Here is a 22,373-nt window from a genome sequence, read left to right on the forward strand (position 1 = left end):
TGCTCCCCCTGCGGCGGGGCCGTCAGCACCGTCGAGCTCCTGGACCAGGAGGCGCGGCTCGGCCGCCCTGGCGTTTCCCCCCGCCACCCCGCACGGGAACCACTGACGGCTGCGGGGTGAGTGCGGGGCACTCTGCTCTTGATGGCCTCCCTCTCTCAGCTGTGTGCCCGTGGCTTCGGTGTGCCGGGCATTCTCCAGAGTCAGGGCAGCCTCCTCTGGTTCCCCTGCTCTGCGTGGGCCCAGCATGTGCAGTTGTTGGATTCCAGCCTCACACCCCCGGTGGCGTTTGTGGTTGATGTATTTTTGTGCGTTTAATACTTAATGCTATTCTCTGATTTGCTATTTAGCTCTGTTGTCTCCATCATCATTAGGTGTGTTGCGTGTAGGGTTTGCTTTCTCTGAAGTGCATTAGCACTGGCGTGCAGGTGTACCTAGTCCTGTTGAAAAACTGTATTAGACTCAGTTTATTCTGATTCAGGTGCATTAACTTAAAATTTTATCAGTGGCAAGTGACAAATGAGATTCCCAAGTTCGTTGCTCTCGTGACCTAACTGAAGCATTTAAGTTACCAGAGTAAAGCAAGGTAGAGGTATATTGATATGTTGCTCCTTATGCATTTCTCTCAGTTGGCAGAGTTTACAGGCAACGAGAAGTGTATGTGTTTGCATAGCAGCCACGTACATTTGGTTTTTATTGGAGTCCGGATATTGAAATCCAAAAATTACTTTCCCCTCCTGAACGCTGCCTGGGCTGTGGCAGTGCATACTAATCTTGGTATTTAGGCCAGGTGTGGTAGTGTATCTGTGGTTGCCATAGAAAAGTGTTTTGTATGCACTTCCACATAGTAAAGTATTTTTTTGAAATGAGCTGGGTATACGCTCTAGAGTGAGTATTTTGGGTTTTATTTTTCCCTGTGTGATGCACAGCAGTAGAGGTTGCAGTATTTCAGGAACTCTCTTAAAAGGTGTACATGGGCATCTGAGAAAGAACGAACTTTTTGCATAACATCTTGCTATCAGGCAATCTGATATTTCAGCAGAGACTGTTTAGGCTATTGGTGTTAAAGTTACTTCTGTGAATGTGATTCCTCAACTCAGTATGCAAAAGGTGTTTTGTGATTTCTCAGTCTTCATTTAGGTGACATTAACATTTCTGTAGTACTTACGAAGTGTTTGACAAGAGATTCTTGGACCCAGCTGAGCACTAAGCCACAAAAGCTGTTTTGTACATTTCCTGTACACAGGAGAAATAAGCAAGATTCATCAAGCCTTGTGTGCCTAGGCAGAGGCAAATCTTTATTGGTTGGACAGATACCTCTTCCCACTCACGAGTATTAGCAGATAACCTAATTGTAAGTTTGGCAGTTGTGTTAGTAGGGAAAAATTATTTTTACAGATTTGGGTTTTTAATTTTTTTTTCCCCCACGTCCAAGGGGGAATGAGGTGATATGCATCCTAAGTGACCTTGTGTAAGTGTGGACAGAATTTCTTACCGATAGCTATAAAATCTTTGAGCATAGGTGATGGGTGTATGTGTGTGCTGCCACAGAATACAAGGAATCTCTATGAGAAGCTGTGTTTGCTTAGGTGTGTTTTGTTTCCATGCGTATTTCTGTTTCACAGCTCTCTGTAATACAGGGAATGTGCTTACATTTAAAGTGTTTTTGCAAAACTTGGAGTCTCTGTAGGAGGTTTAGGTTCAAGTGGTTAGAAGGAAAGGAAATGCTTGTATTTTATTCACTGACTTCTTAAGAGTTAGAAGAGCTGAAAACAAAGTAATTTCTCCTTGTTTGTTGAGGCTGCTTGTAGCATAATTGTCTATTTCCTTCAGAATTCTTTATTTGTTTCTTGGGAAAGTCAAAACCAAAGTTATTCTGACTTTTTAAATACTTACTCGTATTTATTTGAAATTAGATTTACATTTACTGATGGAGACTTGTCTGCCTATCACTGTTGTCTGAATTTATATGTAAGAATGCATGGGTTTAATGCCAAATTGGTAATAACAGATGTGTTACTGTACACAAGTGTGTGTATTAAGTAATATTTTACAAAAATGTTACTGAGGTTGTTTAGTGGGATCTAAAAGCCTCATGTCTCCCTTAAAAAGAGATGTGGAATGTGTTCTCTTCCTTTACCAGTGATGCCTCATTTTCCAAGGCTTTAAGATTATTTTGCTTCCTGAACTACCTCTAGAATAGCAGTGTTAATAATTGAGGTTGTTACGTAAAGGTAATAGAAATAGAAACCACAGAAATTGTGGCTGGAAGTTTGATCGTTAAATAGCTCATTGATTAACTTTTTAATTCCTTTGATTGTGTGACTGAAAGAGAAGAAATTTAGATCCTTAAATCATTCCTTGTTATCAACACAATTGTGTTCACATTAAGACAGTTAAAGGCTTAAGTGTGGGAAAGGTGGTTATTCTCTTTTATTTCCTGCATTTCATAGGTGTACATTCGCCAAGTTAGCACCTTTTTGAAGCTTACTTATTTGGCTGGAAACACTGCATGCTGTTTGCTTTGCTTGACACTTGTGCAGGTGGGAGACACTGCTGTCCTTTGGAATTACTACCACTCACCTTTCTGTTACCAGAGTGGTTTGTGTTGGCTGCCTGCCTATTTCAGAAATACCTGCTGGCTCAGTGTACGGGACAATGTAGTTTCAGAACACCTCATGCAAATTGCATAGGGCATAAGTAAAAAATACTTAAAGAAGCAGTTGTAGAGTTCTTGGACAGTGATCTCCCACAGGGTGGTGGTGACTGGCCAGCAGTCTTACTCCTGTCTCATGTAGCTGATAGGGTAAGCATTAATCCTAGAAAATGGCTTGTCTCAGCTGGTGAGCTGAGGAACAGATTTTCTTGGCAGCATATTGCAGTAAACCTAAGAGATTTCTTTAAAATATGTTTAACATTTTTAGTTTGGCTTCTTGCTCTTACACCGTTGCTTCTTCTATGCTTTTCTGTGCTTTTTAACTAGAGTATATAACAATTTGGTCAGGAGGAAGTGCTTGTGCTCCACAAAATTACCCCCCCACATTTCAGTATTTGAAGAAATGGACAAAGTGAGGCCTTAGAGGATAGCATTTTCTCAGCTGGTGGATAATTTTTTTTCTCTACCTTGTGCAGTTTTCCTTTGCTTTCTCCTCCTCCTTTCCCCCCAAGTGTGGACACTAGAACTGGATGCAGTAGCCTCATTAAAACATCCATATAAAAGTAGATGAACCTTTTTGTGTATTTGCTTGGCATTGTATAGGGATTTAACATTGAATTAGCTATGATGCCTGCCTTTATTTTTAAACTATTATGCAGCAACTGCCTTTTACAATATGGTGTAGTGGATAGTCCTTGTTTCTGGACTTAGAAAACTGCTTTTGCTCATGTTAAAGTGAAATTGAAGTTTACGAAGAATAAATGAGTTGTATCTGGGGTTATCTTGTGGAGTTGTTTTTGTTTGTTTTCTGTACCCATTTTTGGTGATCATTAAGGTAAGTGGATCTTCCATGGTACTGGCCTTCCATTTTCCATGAACTAAAATTTGTAAGCCTCGTTTTTAGAGGTTTTTTTTACCTATTTTCCAATAGAAAGCTGTGAGGATACCATTTTAAGAAATAAATTTAAGTGAATTGCCATTGCAGGAATCTTGCATATTTGACCTCTTAAAAGCTATCTGAAACCAGCATTATGGATGTTAATTCTTAGAGTAATACTAATTCTGCCAATGCCTTTTAAATACTGGGTACCTGTTAACCTCCTTCATGTAGAAAAGGTACTTGACATTTAATACTTGGGAGAGTTTCATCACTGAGGAAAAATCTTTGGATCCATTGCTGCCCTCATGCAGGGATTAGATTAGAACTTCAGGAGAAGAATCTCCAGCTCCTGGTGGTGCATCAGTAGGGCAAAGTTTAGAACAGGGGTTTTGTTATTAATCCACAAACTGACAACTGACAAGAAGAGGGCCAAAAGTTCGTAGCAGCTCTGAGTGCAGATTCAACGAGTTTGCACATGCTTTTGAAGCTTTGTGTATTTAGTTTATGGGAAGTGGAGGGACTAGTTACTTTTGGCATTGAGCTGCAGATTTTTTTTTTTTAACCTGTTGGAAGTATTTTGCTCTAGTACCTCCAGTGCTTTGTCCTTCAGGTGAATGTAGGAGTTCTCATTGTTTTATCTTCTGTGTATATGATGTTTTACTTTCCTACATGAAATGTTCTCTGTATCATAAGCTTTTCAAAGGTTTTCTTAAACAGTGTTTTTAAAAAGATTTAAAGGTGTCTAGTAAAAGATTGTGCCGTTTGTTATCCACTTCATGTTGCATTATTAGTAAATTCTTTCTGGAGTGGGAGATACAGCTGTGGAGCATAAGATGCCCTGAAGTTGTGTTACTAGCTCGATGAAATCTGAATGTCTTCTTCAGTATGTCTGAAGAAAATACCAGAAGAAGCAGTTTTGTTTATGAAATAGTGTAGTCTGTGCATTGGGCCATGTGAGTCTTGCCCATTTTTTTCTGATCAGGCAGACAGATTAAAAGGAAACACGGAGAAGAAGAGGTTATGTAAGACGTAAAAACGCGTTACATACAGTGATGGGAGCACAATTGGAAATGTAGCCAACTGAGTTCTGGCATATGTTTTCTTTGATTTTCTGCTCTAATTGCCTGCTGTGACTGTGACTGCTACGTATGTGATTAATCTTGTAAAACTTTGTGTACCCCCAGTGATAGATAATAGCAGCTGAAAAACATTAAATTTTGTTACGTGTAAATTGAGAATGAACACCTTGTGTGTTGGAAATGATCTGTTGACTCCTTGGATAGTCTAGAGAAGTACCATCTGATTTGATCAAAATGTTGAAAGTTTAAATGCAGAATTTGGATTTCAGAACAGCTTTCAATAAGTCAAATGAAAAATGGCTATTTGAAATTAAATAATTCAATAATTTTTTCAAGAATAGAGAGATAGTTGTTAAATGCTGTTAAGTATCTAGTAGTTTTGTTCAGTTGTCCACCTTGATATACTTGCATGTGCAAAGTATAGTTTAGAAAAAAAATATAGAAATAGTACCTGCAGCATGTTATATGTTCCATCTGTGTTTTCATGCAACTTATTCTTGACGTTAAGAAGTAATTACTCAGCTCCAAAAAGTATTTACCAGTTTATTTGATACAACTGATAATTATATTAAACCATTTCTTTTACACAGTATAAAGTTCCCATAGAGCCTAAAAGCTATGTGACAAACACAGAAGTTTTTGTCTAACACTGTGGATTGATGCTGTTTCAAAATATGGAAAGCAATCTTTTTTTGTTGTTTAAATACTTCTAGCTCTATGTGGCTAAAAATTAAGATGCTTCAGAGTTTTTTTCAGAAACATCTACATTTTTGATTAAAAGATGGCTTCAAACACAACAGCTCTAAGAAGCTATAACGATAAAAGGTGAGTTGATACTTAAAGTTACTGCATACTAGCTATTACAAAGGATTTTAATATCTGAACTTGGAATAAAAAGGCGAGCATGTCACATTTCTTACTCTTATGTGTCTGGATGGCAATTACAAGAAAGGAATGCGGGTGGCTACATAACTTTTTGAAAGTAACACAAACCAACTTAACTTGATGGGTAGTAATAGGGTAGATTCCAGATTCTGTGAGAGAAGGTGGGAAACATGCTTTGTGTGTTTTTGTCGACATAACTTGAAACCGTGGGGATTTCATCTTTGTCCGACTTGTTGGAGCTGTTGCCATGCGGACTGAAATGTTCAGAGCAATTTGTATTCCATGCATCTACCAGCTGCTCTGCTTGGTTTTCTCTCTCAGTGGTGGTAAGAAAATCTTTTAAAACCTGCTTGAATATGTAGACTATTTCCCAGGGTAAAACGTCATTTTCTGCCAAAACTTCACGAAATCTAGAAACAAACAAAAATTGAAATCTAATCATTGGCACTGAAAACTTTTCTTCTCTGCTCATTTGGGGGTGGGGGAGGAGGAAGTGACTGCATTCTGGTGTCATTTTTTCCTTGCTGCCACATTTCCCCACTCACCTCCCCCAGAAGATTGTAAGAGGAAAAGAGCTCTTGACAATGCACTGGCTGTGCTCCAGCTATTGTGGATTGAAAATGGTTGTGATTGGGTAGGCTCTTTTTTTTTTTTTTTTTTTTTTTTTTTGGGTCCATCTGGGTAACTTGATTTAAACTGACTTTGCCCTTAGGTATATTCTGGGCTTTAAAAGGTAAATGGACTTATTCTGTCGTTTCTGAGTTCCCAGAAGATGTACCTAAAATGCAGGGATAGGAGAATTTTTTTTTATAAAATGTGTGGAGGGATTTTTTTTTTTAAATTTATTAATTTACAGTGATTTTCTAGTTTTTAGGAGCTTTCTGGTATTGTGGGCAGCAAGGCTGGATTTCTGCCTAGTAGTGCATTGCATTAGTCCTTTTATTTGATTTTTAGTTGCTGGGTTGCTATTTAATAAATAATAGGGATAAGAAACAGGAAAAACTGGAAGCATCGAAAGGTCATATGAGATTTCCTTTGTTTGGATTAGACCAGGAAAATCCTGATTTAAAACTTCCTTCAAGTGCAACATATTAAAGTGATGATGTAATTTCTAAAACACCTGTAAAAATGCGCTCCAGTTGCTGGTCATTGCCGCTTTTGAAGACCAGAGCCAAATACAAACTTTGATTAGGTAGAGAAACATCTTACTTGTGATAGAGAGTTCAGAGTCAGGGAAATACAAAACAGTTACCTGCTGAGAACAGTTCCTGTTTGGCAAGGCTGGATTTGTGAGCACAGAACTTCGAGCTGCCGTTGCTCAGTAGCTGGAATTGTTGCTTGAGGGTTTTGGTTCTTGAGCCAGTTGTAATCCATGCCCGTTTTCTGGACTTTCTGTTCATTTTCAATCTCTTGAACTAGTCTTTCACGCTCTTTCAGGTGCCATTTCAACTCCCTCAATAGGGTTTTTGTAACTACTTCTGATCCAGGACATCTTGTGGGTTTGCAGGAATCAGTTTTTGACCATTTCATCCAGCCGAAAAGTGGCATTTTTAAGCTGTAAGGGGAGAGGAAAAAAATGAGTTTTGCTTGTGTGTGTCCAACTGATTTAGTTCTTTTTACCTGTAGACTTCCTTCTTAGGAACTGAATGTTTGAATGAAACTTTTTTATGATCGTAAAATAGTTTGCTGTACAAAATCACCAGGCCATAATGAAATACGACAAGCCTCACACACCTTATAATTTTTCCTGTCTCTTTTCTGAGTTAACATACTATGTGAAATTTACAGCATTTGAAAGTGTATATCTATCATCTTGGAAATATTTTATATTTTATCCTGAGAGTATATATGATTAAAAAAAAACCCAAACAAAACCAAAAAACACCAGGGAAAAACCCCACAAACCCCATCAAACAAACTAACAAAAAATGCCCCCAAACCCCACAAAAAACCCAATCAAATAAGAACACTCCCTCCCAACGAAACACAAAGCCCCAAACCTCCGAAATTTGAAGTTACACATACATTTAAAAATGAAATTAATTAATTGATAGTTAAGTACTGGAACTTTGCAAGATCTGGTTTTACAACGTAGGTATCAATTTTTATTTTAAATATTTTAATTAAATTATTGTTCACATAATCTGGAAACAGAAATCTGGTAGAATAGACTTTTAAATTGCAGTTTGTAAGAAATCATGCACACACAAGCATGCAAATTGGAATAAAATAACATAAATTACCTCTGCAATTGTCTGTCAACAGTGTTGTTTCAGGTGAGTTTGCTTGAAGGTCTCTTACTCTAGCATATCCCGTTTGCAGGTTGTTAGTACTGCTGGAAGAAAACAAGGGGTTTTTTTCTCTTTTTCCTTTTTTTTTGTTTTTTTTTCATTTACTCAAACTGTGCTCAGAAAAAATTACTTTCTGTACTGAATATGGCAGTTTAAGTTTTTCTGCTTTTAAGGTTCTTTTTCATCCTCTGTACTGGAGAGAAGCAGTAATCCATTTAACCTAACATGGTCTCTTAAATACTTTCTACCAAGTCCATTAAGATCTCCTACCTTTGAATTGAATTCTGCCGATGGCAGCAGTTTGAAAAAAGATGGTAACAATTTCAAATGCTTGTTGCTAAATCCATCCAAATGTATTGTTGGCAGTGAGATGAATAATGATAGTCTGAAGCAGCTACAGACGTGCTTGTAGCTAAAGTTAAGGCTGTCGTATGATGTGATGCTTGGCTGTGCATAGCTGTAGGTCACAGTTTAGAGCTGTATTTTTATGCCCGTAGAGTGCTAAAAATAACTACGTTGCTTTTATCATCAAACTAAACTTTCAGGCCATTGAGATGCTGGAAGACTTATCTCCCATTAGAGGGGGATCAGGCTGTTCTGCTGTCATTTTTAAACAGCTAAGAATAGTTTTTCTCTAGTAAAGATCATCTAAAGCTTTTGTTAAGTGAGTGTTGACAGAAAAGATGTATTTGACAGTTGCTCAGGATTTTGTCGCTACATTAAATGCTTCTTCAGATGAATTTCATCAATCTCATGGTTCTATACTTTTTCATTACTGTGCATAGCTGTTAGCATTTTTAATTAACATTTCAAATGTGTTTAAAGAAGCCAGGCTGTAACACCTGCAGTGTGCCATGAAAGACACGTTAATCTAATTAAAGGAATAGAATGATAAGGAGATGCAAATTGAGGTCAAACTGATGTAAAAAGCCCAGAATTGTAAGTCTTACCATAGACATTGCTTCTCTCTGAACTGGCTGTCAGCTGCCTGCTCCCTCTTTCCTTGATGAATATTTTGAGCATATCCATTTTTAAGGTTCATTCTCGGGGATGGCACTGTGCACGCCAAAGGTCGCTGAAGGAGCCATTTTCCGTTCCAGTTATCTGGTCTCTTCCTATTAATCTAAACAGTAGCCATGGTTTAAGAAATGCTGCCTTTCTTCCCCTTGTTCTAATGACTGTCTTTGCTTCTCCTAAGTATTTTTCATTCTTACCTTTTTCCCTCTGCTGGTGTGTTGAACTGTTGGGAGAACAAAGGTTCTCTAAATTTGTTCTAGATGTCATACAACATAAAGGATGACGTGTATGGCTGTTATTAAAGCTGATACTACTTATACATTGGAAAAATTCAAATGTCAGTATTAATCCTCTTCAACTGGAAGGTTTTCACATTGCATTGTATGTGGTACTATGAAAAAGGAAGGGAGCTAGGTTTATGATGACAGAACTGTCCTGACAGATTTTCAGATGAAATTAAAATGCTCCTTGCCACCTCCTTTACAGCACAGTTAACATGTCACCACTTTTTTCCACTGTATCAATCTGCAAGTAAACTGCTGTACAGTGTAAAACCATTACAGCATCTTTGTAAATTAGAGATGCCTACTGGAAGGTGTGCAGAGTAATTAAATGAGAAACCTACAACTTAATCTTTGGTTACATCGTTGAAGATTCAAGGCAGGATCCTGAGGGTTGTGTTTATCTTTCAATTGATAGGAGAGCATTGAAGCTGAAAATTTGTATTGCTTCTACTTTTGTATGCAATTCAGGTGTGTATTCAGGAAAAGATGACTGCTCATGTGGGGCTGGCACTGGAAACTGGACCTCAAAAGTACAGCAGTAGTTTATGCAGTTTCTATCCATGGTTATCTCCTGGAAGCTTTTTTAAGAGTTAAAATTCTACCCAGCTGTCCCTAAATGTATTTGTGGATCTGCAGTGCTGTGTCAGGGTGGAAGTTTTGCCTTGACTTAGGCTGATAGTGGGTCTGTTCCCTGAAGGCACTGTGGAGTTTGTCTTTATTAGTAACTTAGTTAATAATGTCTTAGTGCCCAGCTCTGAGCGTCCTCAGTCAGAATAACAAGTGTTCCCTGGTGCATATGCAGAACAGCTCCTATAGTCATGTGCTGGGTTTATTCTGTTACTTTCTTTTACCCTGAATATAAATTACACTCAGTTCCGTTTACTCCTTGATTTTCCAAGGTATATTTAGGGAGTCTGTTATTAATTCTTAATTTGTCTGAGGTGAAAGGATTGTCAGTGTGGTGTTAGTACTTGTCATGTTAAAAGAATTCCTCCAAAGGTGGTCTTTGCACCCATGGTGATGGGTGTGTTCTGGGTATGGTTTGTACTGAAGAGCTGCAACCAAACCCAGCATTGCTGGGAGAACCCTCATTTTCAAAGTGATTTTGTTCTGCCATGTGGGTGGCTTGGTGTGCAGGGATGTTTCATGGGAGTGCAGGTATGGTTCATGGCTCTATTAACCTGAAAATATCTGGTACTCAAAATCTCATCTGTTCAAGTAATTCCTCTTTTGTCTTTTCCTGTTTGATATCACAGATGTAAGGGGGAACTTGACAATTAAGATGTAACTTAGAAATACTGGTTGCTTTTAATTTTTTTAAGGTTAAAATTTCTGTCAAGTTTTATGTTGAAGGCATAGCACAGCTACAGAGTAAAGATATTTATGTACACTTAGGACGTGAGTACAACAGACAACATACAGATTTAAATAGTTGAAACTTACCACAGGGATATAGAGAATGCATGTTTTGGGGGTGCTGAATATGCCTGAATTTTGACTTCTTTGGTGCAAAAGCAAAGCATAACTCCAAAGGAGTGCGTTAAGAATGACAGTGGGGTGGTTTTGTGAATATTTGCAGGACATTAGCCTTTGAAATGAGTGAATTCTTACTTGAAAATCATCGTGACTATCTGTACCATCTACGTTGAGAAGATGTGGCTGTTTATGACAAGATAATGTTTCTCGGCTAGAAAGAAATGACACAAGATGTTTATTTTACCCTGTCTGCTGCTTTTTTAAATACCTTGAAAGCTTTTTCTAAGAAAAACCCCAAAAACCCACAAAGTAAAATAATGCTTTTAACAGAGGAAACTTAAATATTTACATGATGTGTGATTAAATAAGTTGTACATTCTGAATATGACCTTTCAACACTACAGTAATGAGTAACTTACTGTAATAATGCAGAAGGCATATTCCTGAAACAGGCTTATCATGCTTGCAAATCTGCTACTCACAAAGAATAAATGTTCTCTAGGGATCAGCTGTTTTTCCAAGTGTAGTGTTTTCTTATGAACAACTATCGCTCCAGTTGTATTCTGGGAGAAAAAAGCTGCAAATTAAAGTCAGCTCTGAGTACAGCAAGAAGACTAGTCATAAGACATGTGCCTCAACGTCGCATACACAAAGTTCCTAAACTGACAACCAGGTCCTGTTATAAAAAAGGCAGTCTAGTTAAACCTGGGGCTGCTGCTGTGCCTGTCTTTAAGGTCTAGGAATTCAGTACTTACTTGTGCTGACGTGGCTGTTGGACAGCACACTTTTTTTTTTTTTTTTTTTTTTTTTTTTTTTTTTTTTTTTTTTTTTTTGGTGTGTGTGTGTGTTGTGTAACACCCCTTTTTTTTTTTTTTTTTTTTTTTTTTTTGTTGGTTTGTTTGTTTGTTTTTGTTTTTTGACAAAGCCAGTTTGGGAAGTTGGTGCTGAACAGCAGTTTGTTCAAAACCAGCTCCATTTAACCAAATATTCTACTGAGGTGAGCATCCAGGCATGATAAATGGTGAGAATAGTTGGAGGAGAAGCTTCTTACTCTTTTCTTTGGAAAATTTTATGGCATCTGTACCGTCTGAGATGTTATTGGCTCTTGTAGTTGAAAGGGACAAGAAGTACAGCTCTCTTTATGAATGAGGCATATGTCACAGACTGCGTGACACTGAGAAATTATTATCCTAATTCTTACTTGACCAAAAGTGCTGATAGCAGGTCATAATCATTGCTGCCTAGCTAACATTTCAACACCCTGGTGTAGTGTTACGTATTCCATAATTCTTTCTTACTATCTTTTGCTAATAATCATATACTGTGTTTTGCTGCCATAGATTTTGTCTGAATGGCTGGTGATTCTTGTGGGTTAAGCTCTGTAGACGCCTCAGCACCACAGAGCCCCTCACTTACACTTTGCTCCCCCTCAGTGGAATAGGGGATGAGGAATGGAACAGAGAAAGAAAAAGAAAAACTTGGGTTCAATATAAAAGCTGTTTTAAGAAGTGTAACAAGAGAGAAAAACAAAAAAAGTGATGCAGAGGCAGCCACACATCACCTCTCATGGGCAGACCAATGTCCAGCCAAGTTCTGAACAATAGATGGCAAACTGAACTGAAACCCCACTCTTTTCCCTTTTTGTTGGTGAGCATGACGCTACACGCATCTTTCTGGTTTGTTTGTGTTGCCTTCCTGGTTATGCCCCCTCCCAAACCCTTGTGCACCCTCCAGCCTATTTATGGGGCAGGGGAAGGTACAGTGTAAGAAACAGCGAGGTCCTTGATGCTGTGCAAATGCTGTTCAGCAGTAACTAAGACATTTGTTTTCAGAAGTGCTGATTTAGTCACAATTTTAAAACACAGCATCATGAAAGTGCTATGAAGAAAATAACCCTATCCCAGCCAGCTCCAGAACAGTTACAAAGAAAGGTTACCAATGCTCCCATCATCTGAGCAGAGAGAGATTTCATAATATAATTTATCCATAGCTAGCAGGTTGGATGGTTTCCTTCCATTTATAAGTGCAGCACCACTCTTTGGGTTTAATCAACTTTGTAGTGTATTTTCTTTTGATTTGACAGAACAATTTGCTCAGGCTGTTTTGGGCTGCAGACAGATGGTGAGTCTACTTCCTCTGATCACTTCAGACAGCATTTGACTACTGCTTTTGGTTTTTTAACAGTTATGAGCATAATTTGCCATAAGTCTACACAAGAGGCCTCCTGGTAAGACTCCACATTTGGTCCTTTGCTGTGACAGTGAAGAACAGAATAATTTTCTTTTAGCAGTGTTAACTGACAGAAGTTTGAGTAAGCTATCATTGCACTTCTGGTGCTGAGATGAATAAAACCAGGACATGTTTGAAGCTGATTTCTTCCAGTTGGACTGTGTAACGTTAATGTCTCTGGTGCTGATGACACTTCACTAATAGGCAGGGGAGTTTTAGGCATCAATTTGAAATTGAGGCTATCCTGCTTTTAATACTAATCTTCAGGAGCATTCTTCTAAATTCAGAGCAGTCTCTTACTTGCATTTTATTTTTCTCAGAGATTTATTTAATCTGGATTTTACCAAGTTGGTGACCAAATGCAGAAAGAGAAGTCCATCAGCAGCTCATCTAGAAGAGTCCAGTTCTTTGAAGCCCAGCAATTCATCCTACTGACAGAATCCGGGAGCAGAAGACAGTTAATTTGAGGATTTGGGCTGTTTCATCCTGGCCTTTGTGCTTGTTATGTTTCTTGGATTTTAACTGTGAATAAGGTGCAGAGTTACTGGTTTGATATATGTGAAGTATTTTTGAGTTGTTGAGTTTCCATAGTCTATCCAATTCCAAACATTTGCATTTGAGTTTTTCGGGATTCCACAGTTGTTTTAGTGCTCTTGCCCCCCCCACTCCCCAGCCTACTTAAGGTTTTAAAACAGGCAGTCTGAATTAACACCTGTGAGTAAGAGCAGTGCAAGCCTTTTAAAATGCTTATATATGAAGACTTTGTCACTAAATCTAGCAAATTACATTTTAGAACAGCTCTCTTACTGGGAAAAACCTCTGCACCTTACTGATTCGTAGATTCTTGAAATAATATATAGTGACTTTGTGAAATCTGTATTTTAGTTTTTAATAGGTTACATTTATTCTGAATTCTATTAATTCAGTCCGTTTTTGTGGCTGAAACATGGCTTTTGAATGACAGTACATGATTTCATTGAAGTTAGTGTATTTCTGCAGGTAGGACTGATCTTTTGTATAGAAAACCAACTTCCAATTAAAAGGAAAGTAATTTTTAATATGTCCTTCAGTAAACCCAGTGGAAGGTTATTTACTGTCATGGCAAATGTTCAGTTATGTAAAGTGTCACATTACTTTAGTTTCAGAAGAGAAGCTTTGAAACAGTCTACTGTATATATCTTACTAAAATTGTACGGCAAAATACTGCTCTGTATGTTACAAGGTTAAGTGTTTTTTTCAAGTGATTTCCCCCCTCCCCAAAGATCTGTAAATAGGTGGGCAGTTCGTGTGCGTGACAGAAGCCATGACTTGAGGCAGTCCTTCTCTTGTCATCTGTGAAATGGATGACACTAGTTTTATGTTCAACTCCTAGTCCCATGTGCATATGATTTTTGTGTTAAATGAGGCAGAACATAAATGAGTAGAAAGTTCATGTATAAGACTTTTTAAAAACGCAATCCCAGAAGACTTTGATGTTTCAGTTTTGTCTCTAAGATGGACATATTCTAGAAGTTATATGGCCTTGAATAGGAGCTTCTACCCTGAAATTAGGTGGTTAATAGAAATTTTTTTGAAATTGGATAAGCAAGCATCTTAATCCTTGGAATTTCATTGCATGCTTGGATATTTTCTTCATACAGTCAGGTGTGCTGCGTAAGCAATGTTTATTTTTTTTCAGGGAATAAGATTACATATCTCTGTTAGTTTAATAAAGCTTTTTTTAAGCATTTCTTCCAGAAGCTTTAACTGTGTTCAGTGTAGGCATTGGCATTGTAGTTAATTTATGTCATCAGAAAGGGCCAAACAAATTACCTGTCATAGTTATGGTTGAGATTGGGCTGTTGATTCTAACTTGAATGTATGCGAAAAATGCTTTGGTGGTTATTATTTCAAGAGCTCAAATACAATTATTTACTCAGTATACTCTCTTATGGCCTTGTTGATTTATTAGAGGTCATTCTATAGCTTGAAGAAAAGAAAGACCTTTCTCTAGCTGGATTTGTTTAAAGAAAGGCACCCTCAGTGTATTTGAAAGCATTTACAATCAAATGTGTCAACAATTTTTGGTGTTAAACTGTGTTTCCCTTCTAGTAATTCCCCTGAAGTGGCAGCTTGTATTTAATTTTGTGTTTAAAAATACCTTGTTTCAATCAAATGCTCAAAATTAGTTTGACTGGGCATGTGTACCAAGATTACTCATATTTCAGAAAAATGCTACCGTAGTTAAACCACATGATACGAAGTGAGGAAAGAATCCTGTTACCTCATAAGACAGTGTTAATTCTTTTCCAAGCAGAGGAGTGCACCTCTTTGCCTGGATGGAAGGGGTCTTGCCAGCCACTGCTTGTCAGGCTCAAAGTTCTGTCTGCTACTTCTGAGAGTGTTTCTGAAAATAGGTAGGTCTTGAAATGTACACACCTTCATGGGTAGATCTGAGGATGTAGCAAGAGTTACTTGTTGAGTGAAGTCACTGACTGTGTTCTCAGCACTTTATAACTTTGTTTGCCTTTGTCCACTTTGGGTGAACAGTGTCACGTGGTTGCAAGTTCAGCCATAGAAATCTGGCTCCTTTAGAGAAAGAAATACACCCTTGATATGCATAAGATCAAGTTCACCTACTTTTTAAATATTCTGGTTTTTCTTCCTTGCCCCTCATTTTAAAATCTCCTGCATTTCCTTCAGTTTGTGACTTGAAATATCAGTGATTGTGTTAGTCACAAAAATGCTTTTTATTGCTTCTTAATTTGGTAGAACTTTGGCTGTTTTGTATGTGCAGCTGAAAAGGCTGGAAACTGGAAAGCCTAGGGAATAGGTACTGTAACATGGCAGGTGTACCAAAGGCAGGTTTTCACTGTCAGGAAGAATAGAAATGGGGAAGAAATAACTGGTGTATGGAACAGACAGGGGATTCATAAGTAGAATCCAGAAAAGTGCCTTCATTAGCATAGCCGTTCTCTAGCCTGGAATTGATTTGAATTTCTGAATCTTGTTATTCTTTTGCTGTCAGCAAATTTTGTTTAAAATCATTAGATTTCCACCTAAGGGAAATTTCTTTTTCCAGGTATATAGGATGATACCTCCCACTGATGGCATATTAATGATTACTTAGAAGGAGTCTATCATTCTGGTGATGTAGGGGAGCTCCAGGGGGCTTCATAAGGATTTCTTTCCATTTTGCTTAATACCCCCCGTTATTCTGTAAGCTTTTAATTTTATTAATGCTGAAAGGTACAGCATTAAAACATCAATAAATGATACAGCAAAGCTTATTTGTTCATTTCATATTCCCATATGTAATTTTCCAGTTGCATATTATTTTTCTCAAGACTGGGGCCTGATTTGGTAAGTCAAGTGTGCAATTTTCATTCCTAACGACTGGCTATTGAATATCTTGTTTATTCATTGTGTAGCCTGAGGTTTATTTACTGCGTGCTGTTTTCAGAAGACGGAAAACCTAAATCTTGAAATAAAATATTCAGATATTTAAAAAAAAAAAACCATCTATTCTCACAAATGACTGAGGTCATGCTGTCCTCATTTTCCTTGTTGTACAGGAAAGTTGTACAGGCAAAGGTTGAAAGCACATATATATATATATATGTATATATACACACACACACACTTCTGGGAGCCTGTTTTGAAATGCTTAAGAGTCTTAAAATTCCAGGAGATGTAATTAATTAATATGTCTATTTGTTTATTTATTTAGTTATTATTGTTCCTTATCTGTTCCTTAACTGATTTCAGCTGCTGCTTAATACTGATGCATCTGCAAGGCCTTAACTGCAAGCAACGTGCACAGTCCCACCTTTCCCAGCCTTAGCCCCTCAAGTGGGAGTTTTCTATTGCAGTGATTTGCTTGCTGTTGCTCAGGGCTCTTGACAAGCAATACCTGCTCCTCTGTGACAGCACTGACTGCTTGCACTGGATGGCTTTTCCTCTCATGGAGAGTCTAAGGAAAAGTTACATTTACTGCATAACCAGGTTTTATTTTCAGAATATGGGTGTCCAGTGCACTCAGTGAGGCTGCAGGTTTATGGAAGTGAAAAAATAATTGGTTAGATCTGTAAAATCTGTACAGTGTGTGCATACAATGCTGCTCAAGTGAGATTGTGCAGCCAAGCTTCATTATGGTATTTTCAGCTACTGAGTGCTTGACTTTGATACCGTAATTGAATTTTTGGGTTTTGTGTTAAATATACACTCGGTAGAACTTACGTTGCAAGCAGTCTGATATCCTGTATATGAATTTTTGTATATATTGTCTCAGATTCAGACCTTCTGAGGAGTGTTTCAGAAGGGTTTGAGTTACGCAAGTGTTGGAAATAGGCAGCTGTTGCTCACGTAGCCATTGTGCAGATGGCTGCTGAATCTTGCATTAAGAAATACTTGAGGTCTGGGGGAAATTGCTGTAGATCTATGCCCAAAATATTGTTAAAATTGGATCAGAAGCTATTTCCTACTGTGTTGGCAGCAGTAGGTGATAAGTACTTAGTGTTCTGTTCTGAACTGGGCTGAGTGAATAGTCTGTAGCAGAGCCAAGCTGGCACAGAGTTTGCCTTGGCAGAGAAGGTGGGTGCTCTGTGGCATCAGAATCATGGGTATTTCCCTCTGTTGAGGGCTGTGTGACATAGTGCCATGTTAAAAATCTCATGTAGCTTTCAGTGTCATTGTCCTTGGAGTCAGCGTTGCCTGTTTTTTGGGTCAAGAAATAAAGACTTCCACAGCACTGTCCTTTCATAAGACACAGAAACGGTTTTGCTGTGCCTTAGTGAATTGCTGTCTAGGAAAGGCACAGGGCCCCGTTTAAGTTAATGTGCAAAACTGTAATTTTAACCCCTAGTTTGTATTTTTTTAAAAAACCCCTACTTTTGATGTGTTCAAAAGTCTTCTATGTTTCTATGTTCATCTGTGATTTAATAACCATACAGTTAATTGTTGTTTACATGATATGTTATTCTCTAGTGAATTTCATGTGAATTTCTTCACACTGTTTATGTAGAAGAGACTTTTTAAAATCTAATTTCATTACATTTATATCATGAGTAACATTTCTTGTGTGTAATAGATTTCCATAAAATTCAGTGATCAGGTGATTGTGTTTTTTTCCCTGACCACCATAATTTCTTGGCTTCAAGTCAAAATTTTATTCTTAAAAGCAGTTGAGATGATTGTGTTTCCTCCTGTCTTCTTCCCCTGTCCACAGGGAATCACGCAAGAACTAAATGTATTTTCCTAATTGTATGTGGCGAGAATTGATGAAACAGAGCTATTTTATCTTTGTTGAGAAGAAATTGTAGTCTTTCATTAGAAGAGAAATTCCTCAGTATTGAAGACTTAAAGGATGGTATTTTGGGAGCTCAGTCTTCTTGAGTCTAAACAAAAAGATTTAATATGGCATTTTCCTCAGGCTATTATCTTAATGCATAGACTAATTTTTTTTTCTGAAGTTTGTTCATTGAAGTAGTTCCTGCATGACATGGAGAACTTCCTGTATAATGCTGTTATTTCCAGAGATACCAAAGACTTGGATTAGGAAGCATTTATTGATTTATTATTCCTTTCCTCTTCAGACTGCCTATCTCAGAGAGCGTTGGAACTGAATATACTAAAAAATACAGACAAGCAGAGGAACAAGAGCTGAATGTAGCTGGAAATGATCAGCATGTCTATAAACCAGGTAAAAAAAGAAATTAAATTATTTGCTTCCTATTACAAACTCAGATAAACCCGTCCTTTTTCTCCCTGTTGTCTTTACCCTATCTCCTTCTCTAAACAAAACTATGAATGTATTTGTTAGCTTAGTGAGGTATGTGCATTAGTTTGTTATATATAAGACATGGTATTAAAAAGTAAACACCTCATTCTCTGGAAACCACAATGTATAATGCTGTTGGATAGGTAAATGTGCACACATCTGGCTTGTTGTATTGGTAAATGTAGATATGTGATTGAAATAAATCTACAAGAAAAAGACACTACTCACTAGATCATGCCTTTGTTCTGTTTTCCCATTTTCTATTTGTATTTCTCTATGTTCTTGATTGTTGCTTTGAGCTGCCTTTAGAGAGAAATTAGATTGCACTTCTTTTCTAGGAGCTCTGGTAAAAGCAGTGTAAGGCTGACTCACTTGTCAGGGCAGTTCAGCTTCAAACTCTTACTGTGCCTCTTAATTTCCAAATTTGTTAATGTAGCTGATTTCATGAGAAAAGGACATTTATGTTTTATCGGTCTGTGTGTCGTTCTCTTAATACTTTCTGTATACCTTTGCTGGCGTACCAAAATGTGACAAATTAAGAAATTTTCTAGAAATTACTGTCCTTCAGTGCATCTGCAAATTCTCTGGCCTCTGGAACTCAGGCTGATGAAGCCACTTGTGGGATCTGTCCTCAGCTGAGATGCAGTAGGGGCCCTTGTCCAGTTCACCACATGCAGTGCGCCTCATCTTCTGTCCTAACCACAAAATACTGTCTCTTGTTCCCTTGACATTGCATAAAATCTGTGGGAGAGGAGGTATTAAAAGGTGGAAATGGGGGAATAGAGACTGGAAGGAGCTTCCCATGTTGTAGTTCAGGAATGTAGTATTCCCTAGTCCTTCATGTGCTTTGCTAGGTAAGGAGAGATAGCAACAAGTTGATTAAGTTTTGTAGATGTTTCTTTAATAATACAGTGGTATTGATTAATGCAAGGAAATACCACAGCTCATTCAATACCTTTTACCTATTAAATCAGAATTCTGTCTAAAAAATAGACTAGTAACTTTAGCAGCCCTAGTCATTAGCATGACTTTGGATGGGACTGATGCTAGCAGTGTTCCTTCTGTAAAAGAAACAGGATTGTAATTTAGGCATTTTAGGAAATACTTCTGTGTAGTCATCCTAGTACATTATTTTATAAATACCTTTTTTTTTTGGTCTACCCTAAAATATTTGTCCTTGAAATTTATACCTTCTAATATTTATTCTCACCTTCCACTTGTAACTTACTGAAACAGCATCTAGTTAGCAAAGAACCTTAAAAAACCACTGAAGTATTGGCATATTATGTAATCTCTTACTATTAATCTGTTAGATATTTTCCTCAGTCCCTTGCCCCCCTTCTCCCTGTTCTGTTCTTTGTCTGTCTCATTGTCTGGAGTCTCAGTTGCTTCAGGAGCTGTTCGTGCAGTGTTGATGCCTGCCTGCTCTCATCAGTGCTCTGCTCGCAGCAGTATGTGATCCAGTGGCAGACTCTAAGCAAACTGGATAGTGACAGGACTGGAACATACCTACGGCGTTCTGAGGCTGAGCTGCCAAATCCCACCTAGATAACATAAAAACTTCAGAAAATCCTGGTTCTTACTGCTATTAGCTTTGACTTACAGATAGACTCAGAAATACTGTGTTAGGATAGTAGAATAAAAAGCATAAGTAGCATAAGAATTGTACTGTTAATTTCATAGTTTATGTGTATGTTGTTCCACATTTGAGGCCGCTCTTCTCTTAATGTAGTGTGCTCATCATTCAGATTTCAAGAGCTTCAAGGTGTATTTGTAACTATCCAGCTATGTTGATCTTGAAGTGTGTGTTCTCCTCAAGAACATGAGAATTGTCATAATTGATGAAGGATTTATCTAGACCAGGACCTGTGAGTTGAGCTGTGTTGAGTACAAATGTAGTCAAGAAATAACCTTCACAACATGGACATGAGAAGCTGATTTGCTCTGAAGGTTCTGAATTGGTATCCCTTTTGTAGCTTCTTTCTCTGAGTTGCTGTTCTAACTATAGGCAATATTTTCTGTGCAAATTGATAGCCTGTTTTAAGTCTTGCAGTTACTGAAACTGCTTGTGTTTGTACTGCTTGTGCCTTGTTACTTGACGAAATTCTATTGAGTTTAAATCTTGTGCTTTCCAATTTCTTTGAAAGAGCATATGCTTTTATACTGAGAGGACAAACAAATGCCTGATCTGCTTCTGTGTTGGGGAAACAGATCATCAGGGAACTGCATTTAGAGTTCTGCTTCTGCAGAACATGGTAGAAATGATACTGCTGTGAAAAGAAAGTTGAAGTGATTAAATAAAAGCAGAAGAAAATTCTTTGTCATAACTGTTACCCAAAACAAGTAGAGCATTAGCAGTTTTTCCCTGGCCCACCAGGCTCATTTCACATTTGGTACTGGTTCTTCCAGGCACCACACACTTTTGATTCAGTGAGGTCCTAGGATGTTGTGCAGAGAGAAACCTTCCAGAGCTGGATGTATGGGACACTTACCACTTTAACCACCTAGTAGAAATTATTTTTTTCCAAATTTGGGAATTTTGAGCTGTACAGACTAGAGTTTTGCACTTCAGAAAGCGTCTAAAATCCTTAGTTCTCTTTTTTTTTTCTTTTTTTTTTTTTTTTTTTTTGCTTTAGAGGACACAGCATTATTTTCATGAAGCTTTGTGGGTGGCAGCATTATTTTTCTGTTCTTGGTCTTCATGATTTTCATGCCATTAAATGGATGTCTTCCTGGAGGCCTTCTAGGTTTCACCTGAAGTAATTGCTTTCAGAGAAAAAGAAGAAATTTAAACATTGTTTCTGATATATAAGAAACTGAATTCAGAAAATATGCATGCCAGGAGGATTAATTGTAGGACAGATCCTCACCCCCAAAACCTTCTGTATATAAAATATGTTCAAATTAAAGAGGATTGCAGTAGAGAAGTCTCACCAGACAAGTATTTTCTTAGGAATTCTCTGGATTAAGCTCATCAAGGATCAGTCAGCAGCAGCTTCATGTACTTGGTGTTTAATTCAGGTAGCGCCATGTTGTGGGCAGTCCTTTTGCTTTTTGGCTCAGTGTGGCAGCCAGTTGTTGTTATGTGTAGCTTTCCTTTCCTATGAGCTTCCTTGCAAAGTGTAATCACTTTGTGTGTTGGTAGCTCAGCAGAAGAATGATGAATGATTTAACAAGCATCTCATTTGATTCATCTAACATGTACTTTCAAGTATATTGTAAGCATCTCATTTACTTTGCTTAGTGGCAGATAGCAATACAGGTGTGCAATCTCTTCTCCCAGAACTGGTGAATATAAAAATCTAATCTTATGTTAAAGGATCTCTTCAAATTCAGTTCAGGAAATGGATACCAGAGGGAGTACATCTGCTGTGATTACTGAGATACTGAAAAATTGCTCTAGGCACTAGGCTGTTTTAGTCATGGCAGTTGACGTCTCTACAGGACTTCCATAGTACTTGAAAAGGAAGTGAACAGGCAAATTCGTCTTCCCCATAACCAACTTTTCTGTTTCTTTTTTGCACTGACTCTGGATAGAGAAATTAATATTACTTATTCTGGACTGGCACTAACGCTTCTTAGACACTGAAATATTTTGCTTATCCTAAATCAGCATGGGGGGCAGTTGCATTTACCTCAATTTACTATTTTCAGGTTGGAAGAATACTGCATTCTCTGTATGTCAGAATCCAAGGTGCAGGTTAGAGCATGATGCCTTATGAGGGTGTGCACTGGTTGGGTCAGTTGTACTGGTCGTAATAATGCTTTTCAGAAAGTATAAGCAACTGAAAAATCAAAAGTTTGTGCTTTACTATATTGGC

The 22,373-nt window shown here is 37.8% G+C and overlaps 2 protein-coding genes across 8 annotated transcripts in view; one reads left to right on the top strand and one right to left on the bottom strand.

Annotated features, from left to right (window-relative positions):
* The first annotated feature begins 6 nt into the window (after positions 1-6).
* The window catches only part of TDRD9 (tudor domain containing 9), a 70,003-nt gene continuing 47,636 nt past the window's right edge, over positions 7-22,373 (top strand). For 2 of the 3 annotated variants that reach the window (XM_017729141.1, XM_017729142.1), the window contains exons 1-2: positions 5,949-6,131; positions 18,368-18,474. In XM_017729141.1, the coding sequence (XP_017584630.1) occupies positions 6,082-6,131; positions 18,368-18,474 (157 nt within the window). In that variant the 5' untranslated portion in view covers positions 5,949-6,081. Of the gene's footprint in view, positions 117-5,948; positions 6,132-18,367; positions 18,475-22,373 lie in introns of those variants that run through there. The other variant, XM_017729143.1, reaches the window with a different exon arrangement.
* On the bottom strand, positions 5,136-9,083 carry RD3L (retinal degeneration 3-like). Of its 5 annotated transcripts, XM_017729147.1 has the most exons (5): positions 9,003-9,083; positions 8,739-8,911; positions 7,741-7,832; positions 6,750-7,052; positions 5,136-5,907 (listed from the first exon to the last, which is right to left on the bottom strand). In XM_017729147.1, exons 4-5 carry the CDS (start codon positions 7,043-7,045, stop codon positions 5,610-5,612), a joined length of 594 nt encoding a protein of 197 aa, XP_017584636.1. In that variant the 5' UTR covers positions 7,046-7,052; positions 7,741-7,832; positions 8,739-8,911; positions 9,003-9,083; the 3' UTR covers positions 5,136-5,609. The 5 variants fall into 5 exon arrangements, with proteins under 5 accessions (XP_017584636.1, XP_008628014.1, XP_017584634.1 ...); XM_008629792.2 differs by having other exon boundaries at positions 7,741-7,829; positions 8,739-9,025; XM_017729145.1 differs by having other exon boundaries at positions 8,739-9,025.

This window comes from Corvus brachyrhynchos, unplaced genomic scaffold (assembly GCF_000691975.1).
Source record: "Corvus brachyrhynchos isolate BGI_N302 unplaced genomic scaffold, ASM69197v1 scaffold1, whole genome shotgun sequence".
NCBI lineage: Eukaryota > Metazoa > Chordata > Aves > Passeriformes > Corvidae > Corvus > Corvus brachyrhynchos.